Source organism: Vespa crabro, chromosome 5 (assembly GCF_910589235.1).
Source record: "Vespa crabro chromosome 5, iyVesCrab1.2, whole genome shotgun sequence".
Classification (NCBI taxonomy): Eukaryota; Metazoa; Arthropoda; class Insecta; order Hymenoptera; family Vespidae; genus Vespa; species Vespa crabro.
In genome coordinates, this window is record NC_060959.1 from 10,338,046 (window position 1) to 10,365,345 (window position 27,300).

Genomic DNA, 27,300 nt, shown 5'->3' on the forward strand with positions numbered 1-27,300 from the left:
ATTAATTAATAATTGTTTTTCTTCCAAGCCCCTGCAGACAGGCAACACACACGTACAAATGTGTAAGAAGATGTAGCCATTCTAAGGGGACTTAAGAAAATATAATATATTCTATCGATAAGTGACGCTCATAATTGCAACTATCGACCGTGCGATTGCCTATCTTTAGGGGTTATATAAAACGTTTCTATCAATTATTATAGAAAATAAAAAAAAAAAAAAAATAAAATATTAATTATAAAATTTTGTTAAATAAATTAATCTATAATATTGCAAATAAAAATCATTATCAATGACGTTTGATTATGTTTCTCTCTCTCTTTATTTTCTTGCAAATACATAAAAATTATCAGAAATTGGAATGGTTAGCGTTTTTACGCGCAATTAATGTCACGTTACTCTTTTCAAGGCAACACTCGCACTTCTGTCGTACAAGATTTTTAATATCTCTACATTTCTCTTCTATTTCCACGTCACAACATCTGGTATCTCATTTTTTGCATGACGAACTTGCAGACAGAAATATGCACGGTCGCGTTCTTCCAACGCTCTTTTTCTTCCTACTTCTTTTTTTCGTTCTTATTTTTTTTCTTTTTTTTTTTTTTTTCTTACCTTTTTAATCAATTCCATTCTTATCTTGTGCATCCTTTCTTAATAATTTTGTAAGAAAAAGGAAAAACACCGAATGAATAATGAAATTCATACGTTTAACTTTTAATATGTCAAAAAAAGGACAAAAAAATATATCAAATGAAATTATTAAAGATAATTTTTAAAAAAGACATATATATATATATTTATATATATATATATATATATATATATATATATGTATATAAATATTGGTCGATAAGTGAAATGTATTTCATTGGCGAAAACAAAATTGTTTTGATGATTATGACAGGACTAACTAAAATTTGCGTTAAATTCATCATCGGTAAATTTAATTTATGTGATGTAATGAAGATAATGTTTGAATGATCGTTCAGAGTAGCACAATACGTGGTTATCGAATAAATGGAAAATCAAATGCAAGCAATTAGTTCAACGGTACTTCATTACCATTTTATGTAAATTATTATATAAATATGTGGGTGTATATATATATATATATATATATATATATATATATATATGCAATACAGATAATATTGATTGTAGGAGAATAAGTGTCGAAGTGTGAAAGTTTGATCGAATATAATGGATTTCTTTAGGATAAGTTTCGAACACTTTGTTGACAGGAGGAAGTAACCCTGACAAACTATCGAAGTATCGACGAACAATCGAAATCAGGTGAAGATCAACGAGCCTTCTTATTTTATTTAATTTACGATCTGTCAAAGATTCCAACGAACGGTAATTACAAAATGATAATTTCAAATCATCTACTATCAAAGATAAATTATAAAATTATATCAAATTTGTATATACGTGCGCTTATGTATAGATTATAATTACAAAATAATATAATATTTTTATTTAATATTTAATTCATTTCATTTTCATATTATTAGATACACGTATGCATCTAAGTGTATTATGTAAAATGTTCATTTTCTTATTGTATCGAAAAAGAAGAAAGAAAAGGAAAGGAAAAGAAAAGAAAAGAAAAAAATGATACGACGAAACGATAAAAGAATGTGCTTCGAAACATTGTGAATGTGATTTTTATCGGTCGTACACTTTTCCCCCCGCGTAATTTCAAACATCCATTCGCAGGATGATCGCGATATAAATTTACTAACACCTATCTCCTTTAAAATAGTTCAATGGATAACATTAAGTGGGCATAAGTAACTAACGCGAATACAACTTATAGGATGTTTTTTTCCTTTTTTGTAGAACGTTAATTAGTAATTATTTCATTAATAAAAAAAAGGAAAAAGAAAAGAAAAGTATATATATAAATATATAAGAATTAATTATTTCTAAACAAAATGAATATCATGCGATCGATTTAATTTTTTTGATGGTTATTTTGATGAAACAATTAATCCATAAATTTATTATTATACACTTTTTTTTAATATTCAACCTCTCTCTCTCTCTCTCTCTCTCTCACTCTCTGGCTGTCTATAAGACTGTTAATCAGTTAAGAACCTTGATGGAAAATTGAATGGCGTTTGTTATCGATGCATCATAGGAGACGAACGAAACGACACTATCTAAAAGATACCGAGTAATATTCTTGAATGCGAAGGAACTGTACACAATCTTTACTATCTTCCTTTATGTTTATAGTAACGACAGAAATACCAACGTATGTATGTGTATAAATGCGTACACATAGACGTATCCACACATGTACGTATTGTTGTCAAGTTTCGTTGGCAATATCATCGGATTTAACTGATCCAATCCTCTTTGTTTCATGATTATGTCTACAAATCGATCCCGAATAATAATTTAGAATATAAATTTTTCAATAGAAATTATTCCTACATTCAACACGATTAATAGACCAAGAATAATGGACAAATAATATTTGTCCTATATTCGCGCTCTCACGATGCATTTTTTTTATTAATGCTAATATGAATAAAATTATGCAAGATTTTTACGCAGAAGGAATATAACGAAAAGAAAAATTTTTGTGAAACAACTTACTCATTATTTTATCCCATATTTATCTTTAGAATTTTCCTCATTTATTTTCTCAGATAACAACAAGATATATATTTTAAAAGGAGCAAAAAAAGATAAAGAAAAGGAAAATCTTCCTTTTACACAGTGAAACAAATTGAACGGGTAAGGGGGAAAAAAAAAAAGAAAGAAATAATCAAATTAGAAAATTGACGATGTCTTGATCAATAGTCAACGTAACAATTCGTTCTTGTTAGAATTTTTCATGGAAAAAGTTAAATGACCATTCGATAGAGATATATTTTCTTTATCGATGAATCGACACGAAGATTTTCATTATTTATTAGCGATTTACGTGCCAATTTATCTGCAACGTGCATTTTATTCATTTAATTTGCGTATTTGTTAAACTTGGACAAACACATGTCAAATACAGAGATTCGCAAACAATGGAAGCTCAGAATTATACACGCCTGTTACACTTCCATGCAAGCTAATATACGACATTATGTTTGTAATGAAATACGTACTGGAACTTTTTCACACGGTATTTTTCTTTTTTTTTTGTTTTTTTTTTGTGTTTTTTTTTTGTTTTTTGTTTTTTTATACGATATTCGCAGTTACACAGTTTTCTTAATATGCTCTATTCATACGTTTTTATCTACTATTACACGGTTGCAAAAATGCATGCACTCACATTAGTCCACAAAAAAAACATAATGTAAATCATACACGTTCTTTTTAAATAAAATATATATATTTTTCTTCCCAGAATAAATGTATTTTTTTTCAACAAAAAAAAAATTTATTTTTTTCCTTTCCTATTTTTTTCTTTTTTTTTTCTTTGTATTTTCTTTTTTTTTTTTTTTTTTTGTGAATTTATATTCGACCATATTATGAGAGAAATAATTTAATGATTAGTAGACAAATAGTCATATCGACTATTGTATATGAAAATTTTGAGATAAAAATATGAATTGCGAAACGTTTCGATGAATTTTTGACTATTAAATATTTTATATGTTTTTATTACGTGGAATTTAAAAAAGCAAATAAAATAAAATTTTACTTCAATGGTTGTTCCTCCTTATCGACACAATAAATTTCTCGATATCGGAAGATCCTTTGAAATTATCTTATTCAACATTTTTCCTACAAAGGATAACATACTCGAAAGTTATTTTGCAAATTTCAAACTAAAGGAATTATTCGTATTACTAGACTGATAAAGCTTTTTATATTCGAGAGAGAGAGAGAGAGAGAGAGCACGTAAATGTAAAAAGATTTTATCGATAGTCGGTAAAATAGAACTCTGTTAAAGTTACAAAATTATTGATAATTTTGAGAAATTGATGAATGATATTACTATAAAAAATTATAACATTTATAAAATTTCATATATTTATAATAAATGTTAATACTCCCTATATAAATATGATCTTTAATAATCGATATTTTTAATTTATTGTTTTAAATCTCAAATATTATCTGACAATGGAATAATCAATTAGAAAAATCCATATATATATACGTACACATATGTATACGTATATAAGTATATACATAAAGAAGATAATTAAATAAATTTGAAATATTTTACTGTCCTTTTCACGTGACATAAAAATGTGTACACGTCATTAAGTCAAATATATTCCGTAAGAAAATAATGAGATCGTAAAACGCTTCAAATACACTTGCTAATAGAAAATAATATAAAAGTAGTAAATAAACGTTACGAGATTTAATCAAAAAAGAAGGCGAGGGTGAAAAAATCCTAAAAATAGGAAAAGACAATAGAAAGAAATGCATTCACGCAAAATACATATAATCGAACAATTACGACGACGACGACGCGTATAGTTCTCGTTTCACATAATAGAAATAAGGAGAAAGAAAGGAAGAATGAAAAAAAAAAAAGAAGAAAAAAAAAGGAGATGAAAATAAAGAAAGAGAGTAAAAGAGAGATAGAAAATATCAGCAGGTGGTTGAGTGCTACCAGAGAAACCTTTACGTCGTTTCGCGTCGTTTCGAACTTTCCATTATCCTAAACACCGACCTCCGTCATTCTGATTGACTAACAGTGTCGTGTATAAGCTTTCCCTGATACTTTCTCTTTCTATATCGTCTCTTGCAAACTTTTAACGAACATTTTCTTAACGAAATATAATGGTTCGTATCTAACAACGACGTTGATCGTTCATTATGATAGCTGGATTAACGATAAATTATAATAGAATTAAATTTTTCATATCTTATATAAATACTTCGTAGTATCTAATTGGAAAATTAGAAGAAATCATTTCGTTTATTTAATGTCTTTGATAAAATTTACATTATTTTTTCTTTTTTGTTTTTTTTTTTTTCGTTTTCATTTCTGATCTATTTCGTTCTATTTGACGTGTAACGAATGACGGTAGTAGTAGGAGTGGGGCGGCGGGGCGAGAGGGGGGAGGAGGGGGGGGGGAAATCTTCCGATATAATTCATAATTTTCGAATTAATAAGAATGACGTCAATTGATTCATTAATTATATTTCATCTTATCGAAATATACGTAGAGTAAATATCACGTATAATGTATATCTCGTATTGTATATAGGCGTATATATCTATGTAAAGAAAATATGAAAGAGAGGGAGAGAGACAGAGAGACAGAGAGAGAGAGAGAGAGAGAGAGAGAGAGAGAGAAAAGGATACCCGTGCAGGGTGGTAATAAATTAGCCATCCTTTTTTTATTGCGTCGTTTACCACGCCTACGATCATTTTTAGCGAACAACGCCAATCATCGTCTTCTCTCGCTCGCATCCAGACGCCAATTGAAAGCAGCACCGCGACGTGCTGCGCCTTTAATGATTTTAGTTCCAACTTCTCTTCCTCTCTCTCTCTCTCTCTCTCTCTCTCTCTCTCTATCTATCTATCTATCTATCTATCTATCTCTGTTTCACTTCTCTTAAGTCGTGAAAAATCATAAATTCTTTTAAGCGAAATTAATAAATCAATAAAAGATTTCAAGTTTTCGATCATTATCATCGAACTCGTATTCTCTAACTTGTCTTACCTTTTAATTTAATTAAGAAAATATTTTTTGTTCTTTTCTTTTTTTTTTTTTTTTTTTTTTTTTACATATTCTACGATATAAACAATTCTCTTTTATCTTCTATGTAAAAATTCTTTTTAGCTTATATGTAAACTTTTTATATATATATATATATATATTTTTTTTTTTTTTTCTTTCTATAAAAATGTTATACTCAATAATTTTTATAATTTCTATAGAGATATGTTTAATAAATTTATAATACATATGAAATTTTGGTTTTTTTCTTTTTGTTTATCGATCTTTTTATATACATGTATGTGTATATATATATATATATATATATATATATATATATAATATATGAAGAAAAGAAAAAAAACACGCGGAAACAAAGATGTTTCATTTGTCGTTCGTGGTTTTTTACATCGAATTATCCCATCGTAATCGAAATCGATCCATTAGTTCTTACGGTCAGCTCGTTTACGAAGTCTATTAAACGTGAATTCAACGGGAACGACCGGTAGACATGACGAAGGGAAAGAAAAAAAAGAAACGAGAAAAGTTTGAAGAGATGAACAAAGTGAGAAAGAGAGAAAAAAAAGAAAAGAAAAAAGAGTAAGAGAAAAAGAAATAATTCGTCACGTAAAACAGCGAGCTGGACGGAATGTTATTATGTAGTCCTTAATTATGACCCGGTACGTGACTGCAGAGTTCTGTTAATTAAATCGATTTTTTTTTTCTTTTCTTTCCTTGCAAAAGGTCCGTCAATGAGTATGATTCTTTAACGTCGAAGAACAATACTTTTCGAGAGTCTATCATAAATTAGCACGATCATTTTTTTTCGAAAAAGAAAAAAAGGAAAAGAAAATAAATAAATAAATAAATAAATAAATAAATAAATAAATAAATAAATAAATAAATAAAGAATGAAAAAAAGAAAGAAAGAAAGAAATAAATAAAGAAATAATTAATTAATTAATTACAAGATTGATAAAGGTTTTATTTCTTTTAAATTAAATTTTCTCCTTTCCTTTTAAATAAATTTAATTAAATAAAATATTCGCGCGATTATGATTTACCAAAAAAAAGAATACAAAAAAAAAAACGACCAAATCAGAAAGAGATAGAGACGAAATTTAGCGTAGATATGAAAGCAGGAAAGAAGAACAGAAATATATTTAGAAATGGAGGTAAACGCGTCGCGATTTTTCACGATTAAACGTGAAACAAAAATATAAATTCATAAAGAATATGACCATTCATGTGAGTTTTCAATGAAAGTCATTTTAATTAAGCGATTCGCAACATTCACGTCACATTTGCCAAGTCCAATTATAACGACAAGAATTATCGTAATTTCGCCGTGAACGTTATTACGGAGAGAACCTTGAATTCGCGACTAATAGACGCTGAAACGAGAGAAAGCAAGCTGTCCTCCCGTTTGATTCTTTTATTTCAAGTACGAATTATGAATAATAGCGGGAAAATTTGAAGAATCGAAAATTAATAAGCCGATTGAGGAAACTGATAAACAATTAACTGACTAACATTTCATCGATTTTATCGATATTTTCGATAAACAATTCGAGTTTAACATTTTGAAAATATTTATAGCTCAATAATCACATATATGCATGTATATATACATTATATATATATATATATATATATATATATATATATATATATTTCTATATATGTTATAATTTATCAAATTTTTAAGAATATAATAAGTATCAACGAGATCATATTTTTTCTTTAAACGTTGTCGTAAAATATCAAAGAATTATTATATAAGTTATATCACTCGTCAGAAAAATTATGAAGACGGCAAGTAGGATGCGCTTACACCGTTCAAGATTGTTTTACAAAGTGACGTTTTTTACGCAAGTAATAAAAAAATGTATTCTAAAGAAGAAAAATAAATTGGATTCATTATTCCACATGGACAACAATTTTTTATTTATATATTTACTTATTATTATTAATATTATTATTATTGTTATGAATGAATAATTTTATAGGGAAAAAAAAAAGGAGACATATATATATATATATATATATATAAATTTTTTTTTTTCGAAAAAAAAAAAAGAAAATAAAATTATTATTAGCAAATCGACGAGAAGAGGTACATTAGAAGAATCTTAAGAATTTCGTCGTAAACATAACAAGTGCCAATAATTCTCTGGTGGGCGGGCAAAAGAATACAAGACAAATTTTGGCGAAAATAGAATAACTTAGCTAATATATTCTACATTGGTATCCTTAGCTTATGTTTATTGGATTTACAGAATATATATATATATATATATATATATATATATATTCTGTAAATCCAATGGTACAAGACATGTATGTATACCTATGTAAGTACGTATCTATTACATTATCGCCAATTAAATTTCACGTTCAATATTCAATGTCAAATATTTAACATCTGATTTTACATTCTATGATAAACATTATTGATTTATAATAAATATTTCTATTTGTAAACTTTTAAAAATAATTTTTATCTATATTTAATATTATTTCTTTGTCAATCAAAGAATTATCAAAATGATATTCGATCAAGTTAAACGTAAGAAGAATTATCTCATTGTATCGTGTCATCAGAGACTCTATCAATATCGTGAAATTGTGCGGACTAACGTTTTTCGTAAAAGACCAAAACATGGGGATCTCTTATCCGTTTTATCAGCTAAATGCTTTATCCTAACGAGAGAGAGAGAGAGAGAGATAGAGAGATAAAGAGAAAGAGAGAGAGAGAGAGAGAGAGAGACAAAGAGAGAGAGATACATTTAAACAAGCATCGCTTGCGTCTTCGTAATCGACATCTATTCAACGTGATTAATTGACTTCGTTAATCGTTGTCAATCGTATATATTCATATTTCTCATCTATCTTTTGTACTCCTATATCGTCTATTTACTTAGAACGAAATATTATATATATTATATATATATATATATATATATATATATATATATGTATGTGTGTATATATGTATATATATAATGATCGATATTAATACGATGAAGCTTATTTTTTAGATATTACATTTGTTCATTTCATTTAAATAAATAATTTAAATTTAATATACACATAGTTAAAGTAATACAATTTTAAAAGTACAATTATCATTAAGCAAATATTTAACTTATTATAATTATCGTCTTATAACAATATTTAACAATATTTAACTTATTAGAATTATCCTCTTTATAGAAATAAGGAAATAGGATATTTTTATATGATGGACTATTATTATTATTTTTTTATTTATTTTTCTTACACCTTAGAAACAAAAGAAATCTATCTTGGACATTTTAAGACTACGAGAGAAAGAAAAAGAGAGAGAGGAATATTAAGACAATTGGACTTTAATGGGATTATAAAAATGTCTTCATTTAAGAATTAAGTAATCATATCGATGCATATATACGTGCATATTTATATGTCTATAATTATACATATAAAACTAAGTATTTATATATATATATATATATATATATATATATATATATATACACACACACACACACACACACACACACACACACACACACACATATATATATATATATACATAAAGTCTACAGAGTTCGTCCTGTAGATCCTAGCGCCTGCGTAGCTTCAACCACGCGCACAAATAAATATATAGAAGCGGGTTCGCCGGCGCGTCTGTCTCATTGCGTCCTCGAGAGTACTTTCTTCGTGGCCTTCACGGAGAGATCAAAAGAAAAACTAACGAATAACTTGTATTTAATATATATATATATATATATATACATATAATAATATACATATATACATATATATAATATATTATTGTGATCGTGTATCGATTTAAAAGGAACGTAATAATTAAAAGAAGAAAAAAAGAAAAAAAAAAAAGAACAAAATTACAACGAACGAAACGAGCCAACAAAAAATTGACAAGTGTCAATCAAGATCTTTCTAAAGCGATTCGTCTTTAGAAAGACGTGAGAATCGAAAAAAAAAAAAAAAAAAGGAAAACAACAAAAACTTTCGTCGATCGAACGAAAAGAAAAGGAAAGGAAAGAGAAAGAAAGAGAAAAAGACAGGAAGAAAGAGAGAGAGAGAGAGAGAGAGAGAGAGAGAAAGAGACAGATCAAAAAAAAATTCATCTGGTCGACATCAATACATTCGATAAATTTCGACGTAAGACAATTTATTTAACGTTGGATGAAGAATTTTAATTGATATTCGGTTGAATTAGTAATAATTCACAATGGGAAGGAATATAATCCGTTCGTTGCTTCTTCTTGCTATAATATTACCGTGCATCATTGTTGCTAACGTTGATCAACGTTTCGTCGTTAAAAGAAACGCCGCCGACAACGACCCGTCTGCCAATCTCGATTATCCCGATTATCCTGCAAAATACGACGAGTATCCGGTGAGTAGCAAAAAAAAAAAAAAAAAAAAAAAAAAAAGAAAAAAAGAAATCGAAAGAAATGAAAACAAACAAAAATCAATGTATCAGATATTATATTTAGCCGAAAATTTATTAACAAAATTATCATATACGTATGACACTTTTCTAACGAAAATGAAAAGAAAAAACTTGCATTTATTTATTTCTTTTTTGTTTTTTTATGATATTTTTTTCTATTTCTTTTCTTTTTTTTCTTTTTTTTTTTTTTTTATACGTTCTTGTTTATTTTTATTTTTATTTTCCCTTTTCTTCCTTTCTTTGTTCTCTTGTTTTTGTTTTTGTTTCGCTTTGTTTTATTTCATTCTCACTTTTATGTCTGCACATTGGTAAACGATTAATGGCACGTATGTAAATTTGAAATTGTTAATACTATTAGAACGTATCCACGACGTACTCCATCGATGTCTTTTGGTATAAATAATCATAATATTATTGATCCCACTCAATTCGTAGGCGATACTTCAATTAAGCTTAGTAATTAGTTACAATACAAATATCCACAATTTTCGAACAATATCATTTATTCGTGTAGGTCGAATATTTGCGCGTATCAATCGTGAATCGTTCTTCTATTGTAGCACGTGCCGCGAAATTTCGCGCCAATATTTCAACCACAATCTACGTGTTAGTTGATAGATAGATACGTAAATACGTGGATACAATATCGTACATACGAAATCGTACACACAAACTTTACTATTTTGATTTTAATACATCGTAAAACTTTTAATTGCACTAAACTTATCGTAAAATTGTCGTTCCTCGAAATTGTTTTAATATTAAAATATAAAATTGTTTTAATATTAGACGAAAAAGAAACCTTTTGCAGTTAATCTTTTTATAATTTTAATTATCGCTCAATAAGTATATATCCATATAATCAAAAAGATTTATTACATCTACGTAAAATAATTTTACGAATTGATCTTCAATTTAATAAAAAATTAATTTATAAAATTAAATAATATTAATCAAATGTATATTCAAGCTTTTTTGGTTTTTTCTTTCTTTTTTTTTTTTTTTTTTTTTTTTTTACTCACATCGACAAATTTATAATATTTTTAAAATGGAAGAAAATAAAATAGAAGAAAGTAAAATTAGAATACTAAATTCAAACAGGCCGATAGAATTTGTTTCTAATTTGACAAAAGTTAGTTAAACTTTTAAAAGAAGATGGAAAGGAAGGGAAAGAGAAAAGGATATATATATATATATATATATATATAGATAGATAGATAGAGAGAGAGAGAATCGATTCGTTAAATTGATTTAGAAAATTTCGAACAAGGAGGTAACGACTCGGCTATAATCTTTCTCGATAAACTTGTTAAATCAGAATATATTTCGTCTTAACAATTACGACGAAGACGAAGACGACGAAGATCATTAATTATCAAATAAAAATAGAAATGGGAGTACTTAAAATAAATCCAAAGTTGACAGAAGCATTAATATCGACAAATCGATTGACTTGACGAGTATTATGGTATTTTAATGGAAACATGTACAAACAGTATTTATAGTTTTAATATATCTTATTTTTCATATCTGTCTATCTGTCTGTCTATCTACACGTGTATGTGTGTGTGTGTGTGTGTGTGTGTGTGTGTGTGTGTGTGCATATCTCTTATGTATATTGTATTAGATGTTATTAGGCTGGCTCTATTGTAAGACTGGACTACTTGTCATATATGATATTATACATATGTATAATACCATGATTATTGAATTATTATTTTTTTTATCTCGTTATTCTCTTCGGAATTTTTTTCTCGGATATGCCTACGCATATCTGTCCATGAGATAAATAAAAAGGAGACGATTATGCAAGCTTAATTGCTTTCTTCATCTTTGCGATGACGATAAAAAAAAAAAAAAAATCGTGCCAAGCCGAGCCAGAGCTCGTTCGCTCGTAATAATTGCATTATGGAAAATTCAATTCTTATGATATTGTTATAAAAATCTAACATCTGCTTACGCAATTACATTTATCATTTTCCTCCTTAGCTTATTTTTTCTTTTCTTTTCTTTTCTTTTTATCTTTTCTTTCTATATTTTTTCTTATTCTTTTTTTTTTTTTTTTTTTTTAATCTTCTCTCAAATAGCAATAGTAGCAACAGTAACAACAGCACTTTCATACATATATATATATATTTTTTCTTTCTCTCTCTTTCTTTCTCTCTTTCTTTCTTACTTACTCCTTTCACTTCTTTCATCATCCGCACTTTATATCTATTTATTTCTCACGATTATTTATTTTGCTCGACGGTATATATTGTTGTCGAGAAGAAAAAGAAAAAGAAAAAAATTAATAATCAGATTTTTCCTTGTATCTTGTATTTTATCTTTTCTTCCTTTTATTTTTCTCCTTTTTTCTTTTTTTTTTTTTTTTTTTTTTTTTTTTTTTTTTTTTTTTTTTTTTTTTAATTAGAAAGAATCTCTCACAGACGTTACTACTATCATGACCCAATTTTCAAAATATTATTCCTCTAAATGGTCATAATGATTTTGTGACGATTCGAGAATATATTTTGTCGAATGATATTCGAAATGACGATATGATCGATGATGACCACTTTTTATATGAGTCCTATATAAATTTTTGAAACTTGAAGATTTTAATTGATTATATATAATAAAGTAAAGATATTGGTAAAACATATGAACTCTATGCAACCTCTATTACATCTTCTTCTCTCGTCACGCTTCCAAAACTTAGCAAGTCTGATACTCGACAACTTTGCTCAACTTTACTCGACACATCCTCTCGATTGTCAACATATCTATGTATATATATATGTATATATATATATATATATATATATATATATATATGTACGTATGTATGTGTGTATGTGTCTCGCATCTCCTTTCCTCTTATCAGCATTATGAACGTGAAACCCCGACTTGACGATATTTCCCAGGAAAACGCGACAGTTTTGTCATTATTTTCTTCTCTACTTACGCGTATACACGAACAAACATACGTATGCAACTGATGAAACATATGAATTTATCTCGAAAAAAAAAAAAATCTCAGCACGTTATAACCTAACGTTTGCCTAATTCATATTGAATCATATTTTTTGTTGTTTAAAAAATTTATTAGGCATCTTCATATATATATATATATACATATATAAAAAAAAAAAAAAAAAAAAAAGAATGAATCAAGAATAAGTCAAACTAAATTGATAGGACTTTCAAAAAAAAAAAAAAAATGATAATAATAACAATAATAGTAAAAATAAGAGAAAGAAAAAATTATTCTAGCTTTTTCATTTCTGACGAAGAGAAAAAGAAAAAAAAACTAGATCCTTTTGAATAAAGCACTATCGAATAATAATTGAAAATTTTCTTTTTGTTTATCTGTCTTTCTTCGCGTGCTCGTACACGTACATGAACGAAACAATTATTTATCTCACCCGTCGCTACCTCGTATTGTGTTTACGCTAACTTTTTGTTTTTTCTTTGTCTCCTTTTATAATAATAAATAAATTAATCGGATCTCGTTATCGTAGTACCAACGAGAAAACAAAGAAACATACAGGAAATATATATATATATATATATATATATATATATATATATATGTGTGTGTGTTCGTTTAGAGGTAAAATTTTCGAATGAAATTGTTCGGTGGACTTTAAATTATGAAGGAAGAAGAATACGAGCGTGAATATTGTCGATTAAAGCATGGCACGAGAAGTAGACTAATTAATCGGAGTCATTTCATAGTTGGACATAAAGTTAATCTTTTTTTACTTTCGTAGCTTACGTTGAAAGACGAGAAGCAAGCAACCCTATACGATTCGTCTTCGTTAAGGACTACCGCAGGCATAATAGACAGCGTATATAGAGGGTGGTTGGAAAATCCTGACAATAATTTACGTGATACTTTTTTAAAAATTTTGATTTGTTTTTTTCACTCTACTCACGATATTTCTTTTTCCTAAAACGATATAAAAATGTCAAAATCGTTTCGCATCTATTCGAAACAAAATAAGAAGTATAATAATTCTCTTCGTGATTATGAAAATGATCCAACTATATATATATATATATATATATATATATATATATATATATATGCAACATATTTTTTCACAACAAGGACGGAAGAAATATTGTAAATATATTTTATTCTTGAAAAATTAATTATCTTATATGTAATATTAATGTTCTTAAGAATAACATTTTTTTAATATCACAAATCACTTTTATAATCATCCTTCAGAATTGGTCATTGAATAAAAATAAATGATTTAACGGCTTGCACGCGTAAATTATTCGAGATGAATTAATTTTGTACGAATTGCATATTTTTATCGTATCTAATATTACATACAAGTATACATGGAATTGAACACCTATATAATCTACACGGTTTCAGGCATTGAAATCTCTGATGATACAGACATGTCTATTAGTTTGTCGGCTAAAGAAAAAATATATTTCAATATATTATTCCTGCTATTTTTTTCTTTCCTCTTTTTCGAATCATTTATCGAATGAACGATCTTTTAAATGAAATCAGGAATAAAAATAGCGAGTACGTACCAATTTAATGAATTATTACGTACAATTTAGTACATAACGAATTATATTTAGATGGTCTGGTATATATATATATATATATATATATATATATATATAGACAGTCCAATCTACGAATACTCGAAAATAATCTATCTCGAAATATCTACGGAAGATTCTATTAAACGTTTGTTCATCTCTATTACGTGGATCGACGTCCTTTAATATATTTAATGTGCTATCGAAAAAGTTTCTAAATGATTTTAAAAATTAATCACTCTTTTTTTTTTCTCTTTCTTCAAATTACATAAAACAAAACCTACCTTATAATTTTACTACAAACAAATTTGAATTAATCTTGAAATAAAAATCTCAATAGAGTAATTCATACAAAAAAAAAAAAAAAAAAAAAAAAAAAACCTTTTTTGCTCGCCCCATATCTAATGAAACAAATTTTCTACCTAAACAGACGCGTCTATGTTTAGTACATAAAAAAAAATATTACAATTAAAAAACAAATATGGATTAACGATCAGAACAAATCAACAGAAAATGGATTAAAGAGATTTGACATCGATTATTTATACAATGTTTATTTATCCATTTTCATCGAGAGAAAAGAAATGAAAGAAGAAAAATCATATATTTCTTTCTTGTTTTTTTTTCTTTTCTTTTCTTTTCTTTTTATATCGAAATGATCGATCTAGTCGTTTCATTTATTCTTCTCGTTAGATTTCCTCAGGCTAATAAAAAACACGATATAGTATAAATGGGAGGAAAGTGCGACGCGGTGTACGTCGTAAGGAAACGCTTTAATCATCGTTAAGAACGCCTAGCCAACAAACGGAAGTATTTACGCGTTTACGGGGGTGTTTCGAAATAAGCATGAAAGCTTCGTAAATAAAACAAAATAATATCGATCATATAAAGTCGATTTCAATCTCTGATCGATAACAGGACGATAATAAACATTTTATTTGTTTTATTCTCTCTACAAATTTTCTATTCTTCGACACATATCTTTTTTATATTTTTAATTATATATATATATATATATATATATGTTTATGTGTGTGTGTGTGTGTATATTCGAAATATATAATAAATTTGTATTTACAGAGATTGGGCCAAAAATTCTTATGTTTGTAGTTTAAAAATCTGAAGAAAAAAAATTGTCTAAATGTTAAAAAAGTATCTGAAAAAAGAGTAGGACTGATATTTAAAAATCCCTTAGCTACTTTTGATTCACCCTGTATATGCACTTTAAATAATAATTTAACGATGTGACTTTTATCTCATCTTCTCATATTTAAAATTTAGTAATACGATAATAAATTATAAAAATATCGAGTAAACTAGTAGTCCAATTCATCGTATTAATTTCTTTTCAACGACAAAAAACCACCCACATATATTTCCCATTAAAAATAATGTTCCCTTTTTCACGTGGCTAGAACTTTGTCGTTGAATACTTGTCACTGGAAAAAAATAAATGTTCCAAGTTTGACACGTCGCATTGTTCCCATTCTCTCCTTCTTAAAAAGCTATTTTCTTCGTCATTTTCTTCTTCAAATCGGTCTTTTCTTTTTAACAATTAAAAAACAATTAATTTTCCTTGTTTTCTTATTTCTTTTTTTCCATACATCTTATATACATTATATCTTATAAAAATTTATATAAAATAAAAAAGTAGAGTAACAATATTACTCTATTTCTATCTATATTCTTATTTTTATTTTTATTTTTTTTATTTTATTATTCCATTGAAATATATATATATATATATATAATATATAAATTTTTTTATTTATTATTATTTTTTTTCACTGTTACAAATAATATTACTCTATTCCTATTTTTCTATTTTCCTATAAATTTTAGAACGTCGTCTTTTAAACGACTTGCATCATCAAAATGCCTGTTAAACGATAACTTCAGACATTTTATTCCGTTTGCCTTCTATTTCCGGAGAAAGGAACTAGATTACTCACTCCCAGTTACTTCTACCACCTCCCTGATTTTCTCTCTCTCTCTCTCTCTCTCTCTCTCTCTCTCTCTCTCTCTCTCTCTCTCTCTCTCTCTCTCTCTATTCTGGTTACCTCCGTTCACGTTTAAAATATGTGATCAACATCAGAAAGTATTTCGCAATTTTTTATTTACTTACAATCCATCAAACGTCTGAAAATTTAATTTAGTTGAAGGGTGCTGTGTACGTTACCTGGTTAGATTCGTTCATTGATAATTCCAGAGGGTAAATAAATATAGATAGGCCTCTTCTCTCTATTAGAAAAGAGAAGGGAAGAGAGAAAGAGAAAGAGAAGAAATTTATTCGATATTACTTGCTTCGAATATTTTCTTGAACCTTTAAAATGACCGCCAATTTTTTTCCCTCGTTTTCCTCCCTAACCAAATTACTTTATTTATTGGAAAGATTCAAGCACCCAATTGAAAACAATTTGTACATTTTATTTTCTTTTTCCTTTTTTTCTCCGATTCAGGCTTTATACACCTACATATATATATATATATATATATATATATATATATATATATATATATATATACCTACATATTTGTACATATTTCCATTGATGCTGTATTTATTTGAATAATATCTAAAAACATGAAAAAATATATATATTCGCGATAAATCGTCACTAGCGAGCCTGAGAGTCAATTAATTAATACCGAATTCAGAATCCCAGTCCCAGTTAATTACCGACATTCGCGCCTTAACGAGCAGAATACCCAGCCACCTAACATATACACACACACACACACACACACACATATATATATTCATAAACGCACACTTTTAAATGCGTAGATTTAGCTTAGACACGGCATCACCTTTCAAGTTACGTTCAATTTCGTAGCGCTAGGGAAGTACTTTAATCCATTAAAAAAAATAAAATGTATCATTAAAGAACGAATCCGATATTGTCGTATTCGTATTATTTAAAAAGATAAATATTTTTCAAAGTTTTATTTCATGAGATACTTTCGAACGTGATCGACGTGATAAAGTATAAATTTCAAGATCTTCTTAAGAAAAAGTGAGATTACTTTCCTATAGAACTTCATATGTATACAATTTGTTGAAATTAAAAGAAGAAGGGGGAGAGAGAGGGAGGGAGAGAGAAAAAGAGAGAGAGAGAGAGAGAGAGAGCAAAAAAATGAAAAAAAGATCATAGACATCTTCCTTATAGTGCAACAATAGCAGTCGCCGTTAATGCCTACATACGCACATACTTATCTACATACGTACGATGTATATTCATTCCCAACGTTAGTAAATATAAACACGTACGCAAACATTATAAACGTCTCGCCACAAAGGGGTGGATTATTCGACGCCGAGATAGAATGGAGTATTGTGGGCGAAATTAATTTTTGTACGCACACGTGCTCGCTTATTATGTTTTCGTTCCGTCAACCGGAAGGATTGATCTACCACAAGGGGTAGTATTTCATCCTTTTTCTCTAGATCATTTCTGTCAGAGTACTTGGTTGCGTCGTTATTAAAAAAAAAAAAAAAAAAAAAGAGAGAAAAAAAAGGGGGGGAATGGGAAAAAAGAATAAAACAAAGAACCTTTTTTTAATTTTTAAAAATAAAAAAGAAACTCACGTGAAAGGCAAAAATATTTTTTTATCTTTTTTTTTTCTCCTCTCTCTTTTCTTTTCTTATCCTTTTATTTATTTATTCTTTTTTTTTTTCCTTCGATCGTTGTTGAACTTTCAAAAAATATTTTTCATAGTGTATTTGTACAATTATATTAACATCTAGAAAACGAAACGAGAGAATCGCGGACGACGGAACGAATCAGAAAAGACGAATGAACGACAACCGACGAATAAATCAGAACACCATTGAAACGGCTTTGAAATGATAATAATCTTCGTGACATGGCAATGCATTTATGCAGCTTCAATTCCGCAATTAACGCACTTCATTCTGATCCGCCACGTTGCCTAGAATTGCACTCGAAAATATGCAATGTACGTTGATCGTTGTTGCTCTTCTATAGTCCTCTTTTCCCTTCTCTCCTCCCCCTCCCTCCGCCAAACACCCCGAAACCCCTCACTCTCTCTTTTTAACCATCTTCATCTCGGTCTACTCTCTTTCTTCCTCTCTCTCTTTCTCTCTCTCTCTCTCTCTCTCTCTCTCTCTCTCTCTCTCTCTCTCTCTCTGGTCCTTCTTTCACTATTTTATTTTCATTCAAAAGCTCGTAACGCGATTTGCAATGACAACATTCAAAAGGCAACATTCGTTCTTTTTCATTTAAAATAAATTTTTATTTTTGATTCGACGATGGACGTTGAAAAAAAAAAAATTTTAATAATAACGAAAATAAATTCGAAATAAATCATCGGGAACATTTGAGAAGCAATGATCGGACACTTCTTTTTTTTTTTCTTTATACTTAAAAAATAACAATGTAAAATAAAAATGCTATATAACGAGACCATATTTGCTTAACAAGTATTAGCGCATTTTATATAAATATTTACTTTGAGTTTGATTCGATCAATGAGAATATATCTGTGTTAGGAATCGATCGAAATAAAAAGAAAAAAGAAAAAAAAAAAAAAATAATAATAATAATACAAAAAAGAAAGAAAGAAAAAATAGAGAATGACGGGATAAAAAACGTACATATTTGGTTTTCCAATTATTTTTCTCTCCCTTGCCGGATATACCGGAATTTCGATATCGCGTTAAATTTAATCGGAATAACGTAACCCTTATGTATTGGATTCTTTTCGTCTACTCGTAGCTTAATTTTAAAAAACTATGTTTCACAACGTGTGGCTTTAAATACGTCCGATGATCGATATAATAAAATAGAATAAAATACGACTAATGTAAATTTCTTAATGAAATATTTTTTATTTTTTAATAAAAAAGCTATACTCTTTATATTAAATAATATTAATGCTCTAACATTGAATAGCGCATTAACGTATTCGTTTATATTTAATATATATTCTTTTTTTAATTCTTTCACGTTGTCAGAATTTTCGTCGACCTTCTTTTAACTACGTACGTTTTTTAATTATTATTACCATACACAATACGTGACATTTTCATATTTCCGATGATTTCCCGCGAAGAGAAATGAAAATTACGAGCGCGCCCGAGCGTGGGCGAAAAAATACGAACGATGAACTTTAAAAGTTTAATATCAGCGCGCGGTTTTTTTTAAACGCGATCTTCAATTTCGAACGTTTAAATTTCTCCTCCTCCTCCTCGTATCGTCCTCCTCCCTCATTTATTTTTATCATTTTACCTTTATATTATCGAATATAAGAAAATAAAAGTTTTACGTTTGGCACGTACCTTTGGGAAATCGATCGTATAAATAAAATCGACAAGAGTTGCAAGATTGCAAGAAAATTGTCATTTTCTTTCTCGTTTCCTCCATTTCTCTCGGTCATTGGTTCGATGTTTACACCCACCACATATTTGCCAACCCAGAAATTTCTGTTTATCGTTCTGATTTTCACTCGAGCGAGAATAGAAACGATGACTTGTAATAATGCCTGATTTCTCTGTATGGAATAAGAAATATTAAAACTATAAAATCTCGTCTCTCTCTCTCTCTCTCTTTTTCTTTCTTTCACAGTACGCTCGATTTATAATTTTAATATAATACCTACGTTATTCAATATTTTAATCGTCTCCAGTTCGATGACTGAATCCTTTACCGGTTGTCGCCATTTTTTTTTGCAATACTACGTCAGTCAAATTTAAATATACACAAGGATACAATCGTGCATCGAGGATCTTTTGTAAATAATTTGAAAAACAGACACGTGCGCAAACGGAAATCTTTTTATAAATGATACTTAAATCTTCCTTACATAGATAGATAACTTCTCGATCGTTTATTATCGATTAGATAAATGAAGGATAATTGGATTCAAATAGGAACCAACAAGTTTGGGGATCGCTTCCAGCGATAATACGACTAATCTAATTGGCCATCCCGTCGTTTCATTAACCAATCAGCGTGTTCTATTTCGTATATAAAATTCTGATCAGCCAAATAAAAAAAAATTATATATATATATATATATACATACGTGTGTGTATATATATATATAAAAATTTATGAACATTTTAATACATTCTTTTTTTTCTCAACGTTTTTCCTATATTATTGGATAATTAACAATTAATGATAATATTCGAACAAAAGATGATATTGGAATGTGATAAAAGGATGTGTTTATGTATACTCCTATATCGCACTTAATATATATATATATATGTATATAATGAATTTCTGCCGTAAAGCTATAATTAAATGGCATTATCCTTTGTTGTAAATAATCGATCCAATTGACTTTTCAAAATGCAATCGTTGTTATCTCAATTAATTAATCGTAGTCAATTATGAAATAATCGAATCGATCCTTTCTAACCTCGTATTGATTATCGATGTATTTAGGAAATTACTCACAACAATGGAAACAATATGATCATAAAAATTATTGATTATTCTTCTTCTACTTTTTATTAACGAAATAATAATAAATTATACCTACTTGATGATCATATTCAATTTCTTATTCTAATGTTTTCTTTAATTCCATTCTCGTTAACAGGTTGTGGTGCCAAAAAGAGCAGCTCTTTTGTTCGATCAATTGATGATAGCCTTGCAAAAGGTTGTTGATAATCAAGGAAGAGCAGAGATAGGAAGCGGCAAGGCTTTAACAAGATCAGCTCCACCGATTCAAGTTGCCAATTCACAGATGGTACCTTCGGCTGACGAACAAACGGTGATGATTTTTATAAACAAAAACATAACTTAGAATATATCATATATATTAGAATTGTCGCTAGCCATTGATCAATACTATAAATTATAATCAATGATAATCTCTGATCAATGTAAATACGTATTAATAATGATGATCATTGATCGATTTATCATTCTAGAATATTCACTATGATTAATCATCATAAATTATTACAGATGGATCTTCAACGACGTGGACAGGCTAAGGGTCGCGTTTATTGGCGATGCTACTTCAATGCCGTGACATGCTTCAAGAAGAAGTGATAAAAGTATCCTGAATCAGGCCACTATTTTCAATCGATTTATCAATTGCTAAACTAAGTTCTCTTATCTAAATTATTCCTATGCTTCAACTGATGAAAAATTGCTCCGTTTTAAGAAGTCGAAGAATTCAATTTCTTCCCAATTCAATTTTGTGTCCACATCCTAATCTATTTCATTCTCTTTTTCTTGCGTGTATACAATCGTTCTTTGTTATTTAAAAAAAAAAAAAAAAAAGAAAAAAGAAAAAAAAAAAGAAAAAAAAAATCAATGTATCAGACCAAACTAATTGGCTAAATCAAAATCAAATTATTCCGGCAATCATGATATAAGTTTATTTATTATTGTCATTACCTCTAAACATTTTCAATTATCAATTTTATTCCTAATTTCTGATCAACGATCGATGACTTTTTCCATGGCTGATATTGCATAATGATTAACAGCAACAAATACATTATCTATAAGAACAAATACGATTTTTCATCGATACAAAATCGCGATAAATAAATGTTTTTAATCTCGACTGTGCTCTCGAGTTCCTTGACAAAATGAAAGAATATTTTTATTGATACGCTTCGTGTTACTTGTCAATCGCATTTTATGCAATCTTAAATCTCAAACAATTTTCTCTTCAAGGTAAGATCGAAAATGAACGTACGACGAAGCTTCTAAAAAAATAATGAATATTAATGAAAAAAAGAATAAAAATAGTGCCTCTCTGTAAAAGCATTGATATATTAAAACTTAATTGATGAAAGGTAAGCTATAAATTAATTAATTTACGTATTTCCATAATGTGATCGTTTGAAAGATCATTTAGATTTTTATCTAATTTTTTTTATCTAATCTTTTTTATCTAATTGATTTTATCCAATTGGTTTTATTCTCTCTAATTGTTTTTTCTTTTTTTTTTATCTTGATTTTGAATAAGTGACGCGTATTTTGAAATGCTAGATAACATCCATTAAAATTATTAAGAATTATATTTGCTATATGTCATAATTATAGAATGATGCGATATTAAATAAAGTTTAATTATTGAAATAATTTTTCTATCTATCCGTTTAAAAGGACATGTCCTTGGTCTCATATCGTACATAAATTATTATTGATATCGATAATTCAAAAATACAACATAAATGTACATACATTTTTCCCATTTAAAAAATATTTAATTTGAATACTTTCAAGAATTAACATTTGAGTTTGTTACTTCGGATAATCTTTCAAGGCATATTATTAATTCACAATGTTTCGTATGAGGAAACATATCCACGGCAATAGCTTTTATCGGTACAAAAGGTTCTCCGTAATATTGTTTCGATCTTGGTCTTGAGAGATCTATCAAGTTTCTCATAGCTGCTCGAGGGTCACAAGATATATAAACTAATCTTGTCAATTTTCTCGTTTTACGTAACGTTAATAATGTTTTTTGATCTAAAAATAAATATGTGTAAAGTTATTTAAATATATTACTCTATATCTATGCTTAATTTTTTTTTTTCTTTTTTGTTTTGTTTTTACCATATTCTTTCTTACTTACGTATACCAGCTCTTGGTGGATCAACCACAGCTACAATACGAGATTTTGTTGCCCTTTGAATAATAGGATATAAAATATCTTCTGCTTTACCAACAAAAAATTCACAATTGGTAACACCATTTTGAACAGCATTTTGTTTTGCATCTTTAATAGCATCGGATACAACTTCTACTCCTAACACTTCACCGCAATGCTGCAGCAATAAAAATTGTATCAGCGAAGATTGAAATTTGTTGCTATTTTATTAACCATACAATATATTGAAAAATAAAAAAAAAAAAAAAAACCTTTGAGAATGATAAACCTATAGTTCCAGTTCCGCAACAAATATCCAATAATGTAGTGTCGTTAGTTGGTTCTGCCATATCGATGACTGCTTTATATAAAACTTCAGCACTTAATGTATTCACTTGGAAAAAGGCTTGTGGTGATATACGAAATTTCTTTTCTAACAAAATTTCTTCGATATATTCAGTTCCACTTATATGCTGTAGAACGTTTCTAGATTCGCTGCCGACACTTCTAAAAACAAAAAAACAAAAAAAGAACAAAAAAAATTAAAATACATAAAGTGAAAAATAAAAACCACGATCATTTCGCATTTAACAATAACATACTTATTTTCCATTGTTTGAAAATAAAGTGATGTAACATCTATAGTGGATCCTTTTCCAGATTCAAAAAATTCTTTCAATTGATTTTGTAACTCTTTTAACCTTTCAATGGTTAAATCTTGAGGATTTATTCCAACTATTAACATTAATTGATTGAGACGACTAGTTCTAGCAGTAACTTGTTTCCAATATCCACTGTGATCTACTGGATTAAAAGGTTCTAATCCAGAATTTTGTACAAATTCTTCTAATGTCTATAGAATAAATATAATTATATTAAAATTATTTTACATATCAAAGAATTAAATTATTATTGATTATTGAAGAGTGCGAAATAAAATATATTGCCTTTACTGCAGTTTTCATATTTTTAGGAATGTGACAAAGGTCATCAATAGGACCTACTGCTGTACAACCAGCAGCATAACTAGACAATCTAAATCCAATTATAACTTTATCACCTTCTATATTCTTACCTGAAATATTATCAAAATATTCAATTATAATTCATCCGTACAAGTATAGAATTTTCTTTAAAAAAAAAAAAAAAATCATTTACCAATCGTAAATTCACACTTGTTTCTATAAGCTTCTGTACTTTCGGCATGTAAAATAGGTTTCAATTCACAAGGCAAATTTTCATATAATTTCTTTTGCGAATTAATCCACTCAGACAAATGTACGTTTCCTTCAAGCATTTTCTGACCAATTTTCATTAACACAGATCTCATTTCCTTTTGCTTAAATTCAAGCTGAAATATAATCATAGATATTTCAGTATTTAAATGTTCTTTAAAACATTCAATAGTTTCTCAAACAAATTCATATTCTTATATTCTTACTTGACTCGAATAAGGCATGTTCCAAAGAGGAGTCGTTGTAAATTTAATTCTATCCACAGCCGACATATCTGGATCGTAATGTTCATTTTTTAATTTCTTATTACTTTTATTCTCTTCTAATTTTCTTTTAACAAAAGGATCTGGAGCTGGTTTAGCGATCTATATAATACAATGACAATAGTCAATATTTAAAAGAGAATAAAATTTGTCAAATTTTTAAAGATAAAAAACATGAAAGAGAATACCTGCGCAGAAAGCTTACAGTTTTTCCATAAAATTCCATTTAAAGTAGATATTGCTCGCTGACGACATTCTTCGCTTCTAAAACAAACATACAGCCAACCGCTTGACTGTTTCGGTGGTTTTACCTTGCAAGTTTGTAAATCAAGTTTTTCATTCAACAATTTTTTAAACTCTCCAATTCCATAATATTTTGGCAAACCACGCACTTCAACTTTAAATTTTTCTGATGTGAAATTATCCCTTTCGAGATAAGCATACGGATCATTTTCATTTTTCTCCGTTGTATCCTCCACTGTTGGAGTTTCTTTTGTTTCAGAATCGGTCATTATAAAAATTTAATTTTTATACACTCAATAAATTCTTTTTATCAATTATCTACAAGTGCGTCGAATAAATGATTTAAGGTTAGATCACCATGCCGCATTCTTCAAAAAATAATTCCTTATAAAAAGATTATATTTTTTTTCATAAAGCTAATGACAAAATATAACCTAAAAGTACACAATTTAAAATAACAAATAGATATTTACGTTGAATGCGTTGAATACAAATAATTTGCACATTTTATTTAAAACTTCACATTTGGCAATAAACGTGCAGAAACATTTCATTTAACGTGATAGAATATCGCTATGATGGAATCACTTGTATATCATAGAATAAAAAGTATATCAAGATAAATGTATATGGCGTAATCAAGTGTTCCACCTAGTGTTCCAAAGACCAATTCATTTTCTCTATTCCATTTAAAATTACAATCGTCTAGTCGATAAAATCGTTCAATCGATAATAATATTCAGTCGATAAAAATAATCGATCAATAAAATTCTTCAGCCAATAACATAAAAACGTTTTATTTTTACGAATAAATCTACGAAGAAAATTTATTCATATTAATTAATTACAATCAATTATTCATCTCGATTTAGATCTATCATCCTCGATCTCTGATTGAAATGATTTAAAAATTCACTTACTACTTAAGAAGTTTCTACGATAGCGATTATTTAAATATTAATTTATTATATTACGTCTACATTATACATTGTTTAAATAATTATGAAATTATCGAAAATATGAATCATTTAAAATCAACCGTACGAAAAAATAGAATTTCGATGTTTCTTCAGTGAAATGTTTACTAACCTAATAACTAACCAAGTCATTCGAGTATTTGTTTTTATTGATATTAATTATAAACAACGAAATGTAAAATTATAGAGATATTAAATTATAATTATTTTATTTATAACACGTGTTACAAGCTATTTAATGTTTAAATAAATGAATTTTTGTTTAAATGTTATTTAATTATATCTTTTGTACTTCATATATTATTTAAATAATTATAAAATTATCAAAGGTGTGAATCATTTAAGAGTTCACTTCTACGAAAAGGGAAAATTTCGATATTACTTCGATGAAATGCAAAAGCCTCGACTATATCTATTGCTAATATCACACACGCTTCAAACAAAAAGTAATGAATAGCCTAAACAAGAAGTGATATACATAAGTTCTATTGTAAAATAAACTAGTTTATTCGAATGAAATCGTTTAAATAACATTATTACAAATATGCACACAATTCATTTATAAAAATACATTATTATTCTCTGTATTATTTATATTGATAGGCTTAATGAATGTAGATTCATGATTTTCTTCATTGTCAAGTGCTTTATCAGATTGAAAGATTAAAGTGAAATCTCTAAAGATAAATATATATTAATTGTCAATTATAATATATTATGAAATCTATATTATTAATATATATATATATATATTTTTGTAAAAATATACCTTTTTAATGCGTAACACTCATTATTATCTATGTTTGTATTTACAGATTTTAGGATATCATTTTTATAATTAGACAATATTGAATTATCTTTACAAATTTCTTTTATTTCAGAATGAAGCTTAATAGTATCTATTTCTTTTTGATTTTTATTTTCCATGTCTTCTTTAAAACGTTTTATTGTATCTTTGCTTTCTTCGTTAAATTTATGTTTTCTTTTTCTTGTTCCATATGGTTTTTTAAATTCGTATTTAGATTTTAAACATCTGTTACGTGGAAAAGATAGATGTATATTATTTTATAAGAAAAATTATATTAATAGTTTATCTGATTACTTTATATGATTACTTTAATGGACTAGTTTTAATTTTATTCTTTAAAGTTTCAAAAAAATCAGTATCATCTTCGTCATTTTTGTTTTCTACCATCGGTTGTAACAAAAGTTTATTAGATAAATTTTGTCGAGTAATAGCAGGAGAACATATTATTTCTAATGAATATAAGTTCCTTCTGAATAAAAATTGTACAGAATAATTATAGAAATGATTAATATTAATATTTGAAA

At 27.6% G+C, this 27,300-nt stretch overlaps 2 protein-coding genes across 7 annotated transcripts; one reads left to right on the forward strand and one right to left on the reverse strand.

The window, feature by feature from the left end:
* Positions 1-9,731: 9,731 nt before the first annotated feature.
* On the forward strand, positions 9,732-21,851 carry LOC124424228. Its single transcript, XM_046962992.1, has 3 exons — positions 9,732-10,047; positions 21,235-21,408; positions 21,606-21,851. Exons 1-3 carry the CDS (start codon positions 9,880-9,882, stop codon positions 21,690-21,692), a joined length of 429 nt encoding a protein of 142 aa, XP_046818948.1. The 5' UTR covers positions 9,732-9,879; the 3' UTR covers positions 21,693-21,851.
* Positions 9,799-25,602, reverse strand: LOC124424226 (tRNA (uracil-5-)-methyltransferase homolog A). 6 transcript variants are annotated; one of them, XR_006942267.1, is made up of 13 exons: positions 25,465-25,602; positions 24,937-25,359; positions 24,692-24,850; positions 24,409-24,601; positions 24,198-24,325; positions 23,853-24,103; positions 23,523-23,757; positions 23,236-23,428; positions 22,044-23,129; positions 21,175-21,394; positions 20,284-20,641; positions 19,964-20,175; positions 9,799-10,024 (listed from the first exon to the last, which is right to left on the reverse strand). XR_006942267.1 is itself a non-coding variant. In XM_046962991.1 (8 exons), exons 1-8 carry the CDS (start codon positions 25,258-25,260, stop codon positions 22,879-22,881), a joined length of 1,734 nt encoding a protein of 577 aa, XP_046818947.1. In that variant the 5' UTR covers positions 25,261-25,540; the 3' UTR covers positions 22,002-22,878. The 6 variants fall into 6 exon arrangements, 1 of the variants encoding a protein (XP_046818947.1); XR_006942268.1 differs by having other exon boundaries at positions 24,937-25,309; positions 25,465-25,599; XR_006942265.1 differs by having other exon boundaries at positions 24,937-25,375; positions 25,465-25,574.
* Between the last annotated feature and the right edge of the window lie 1,698 nt (positions 25,603-27,300).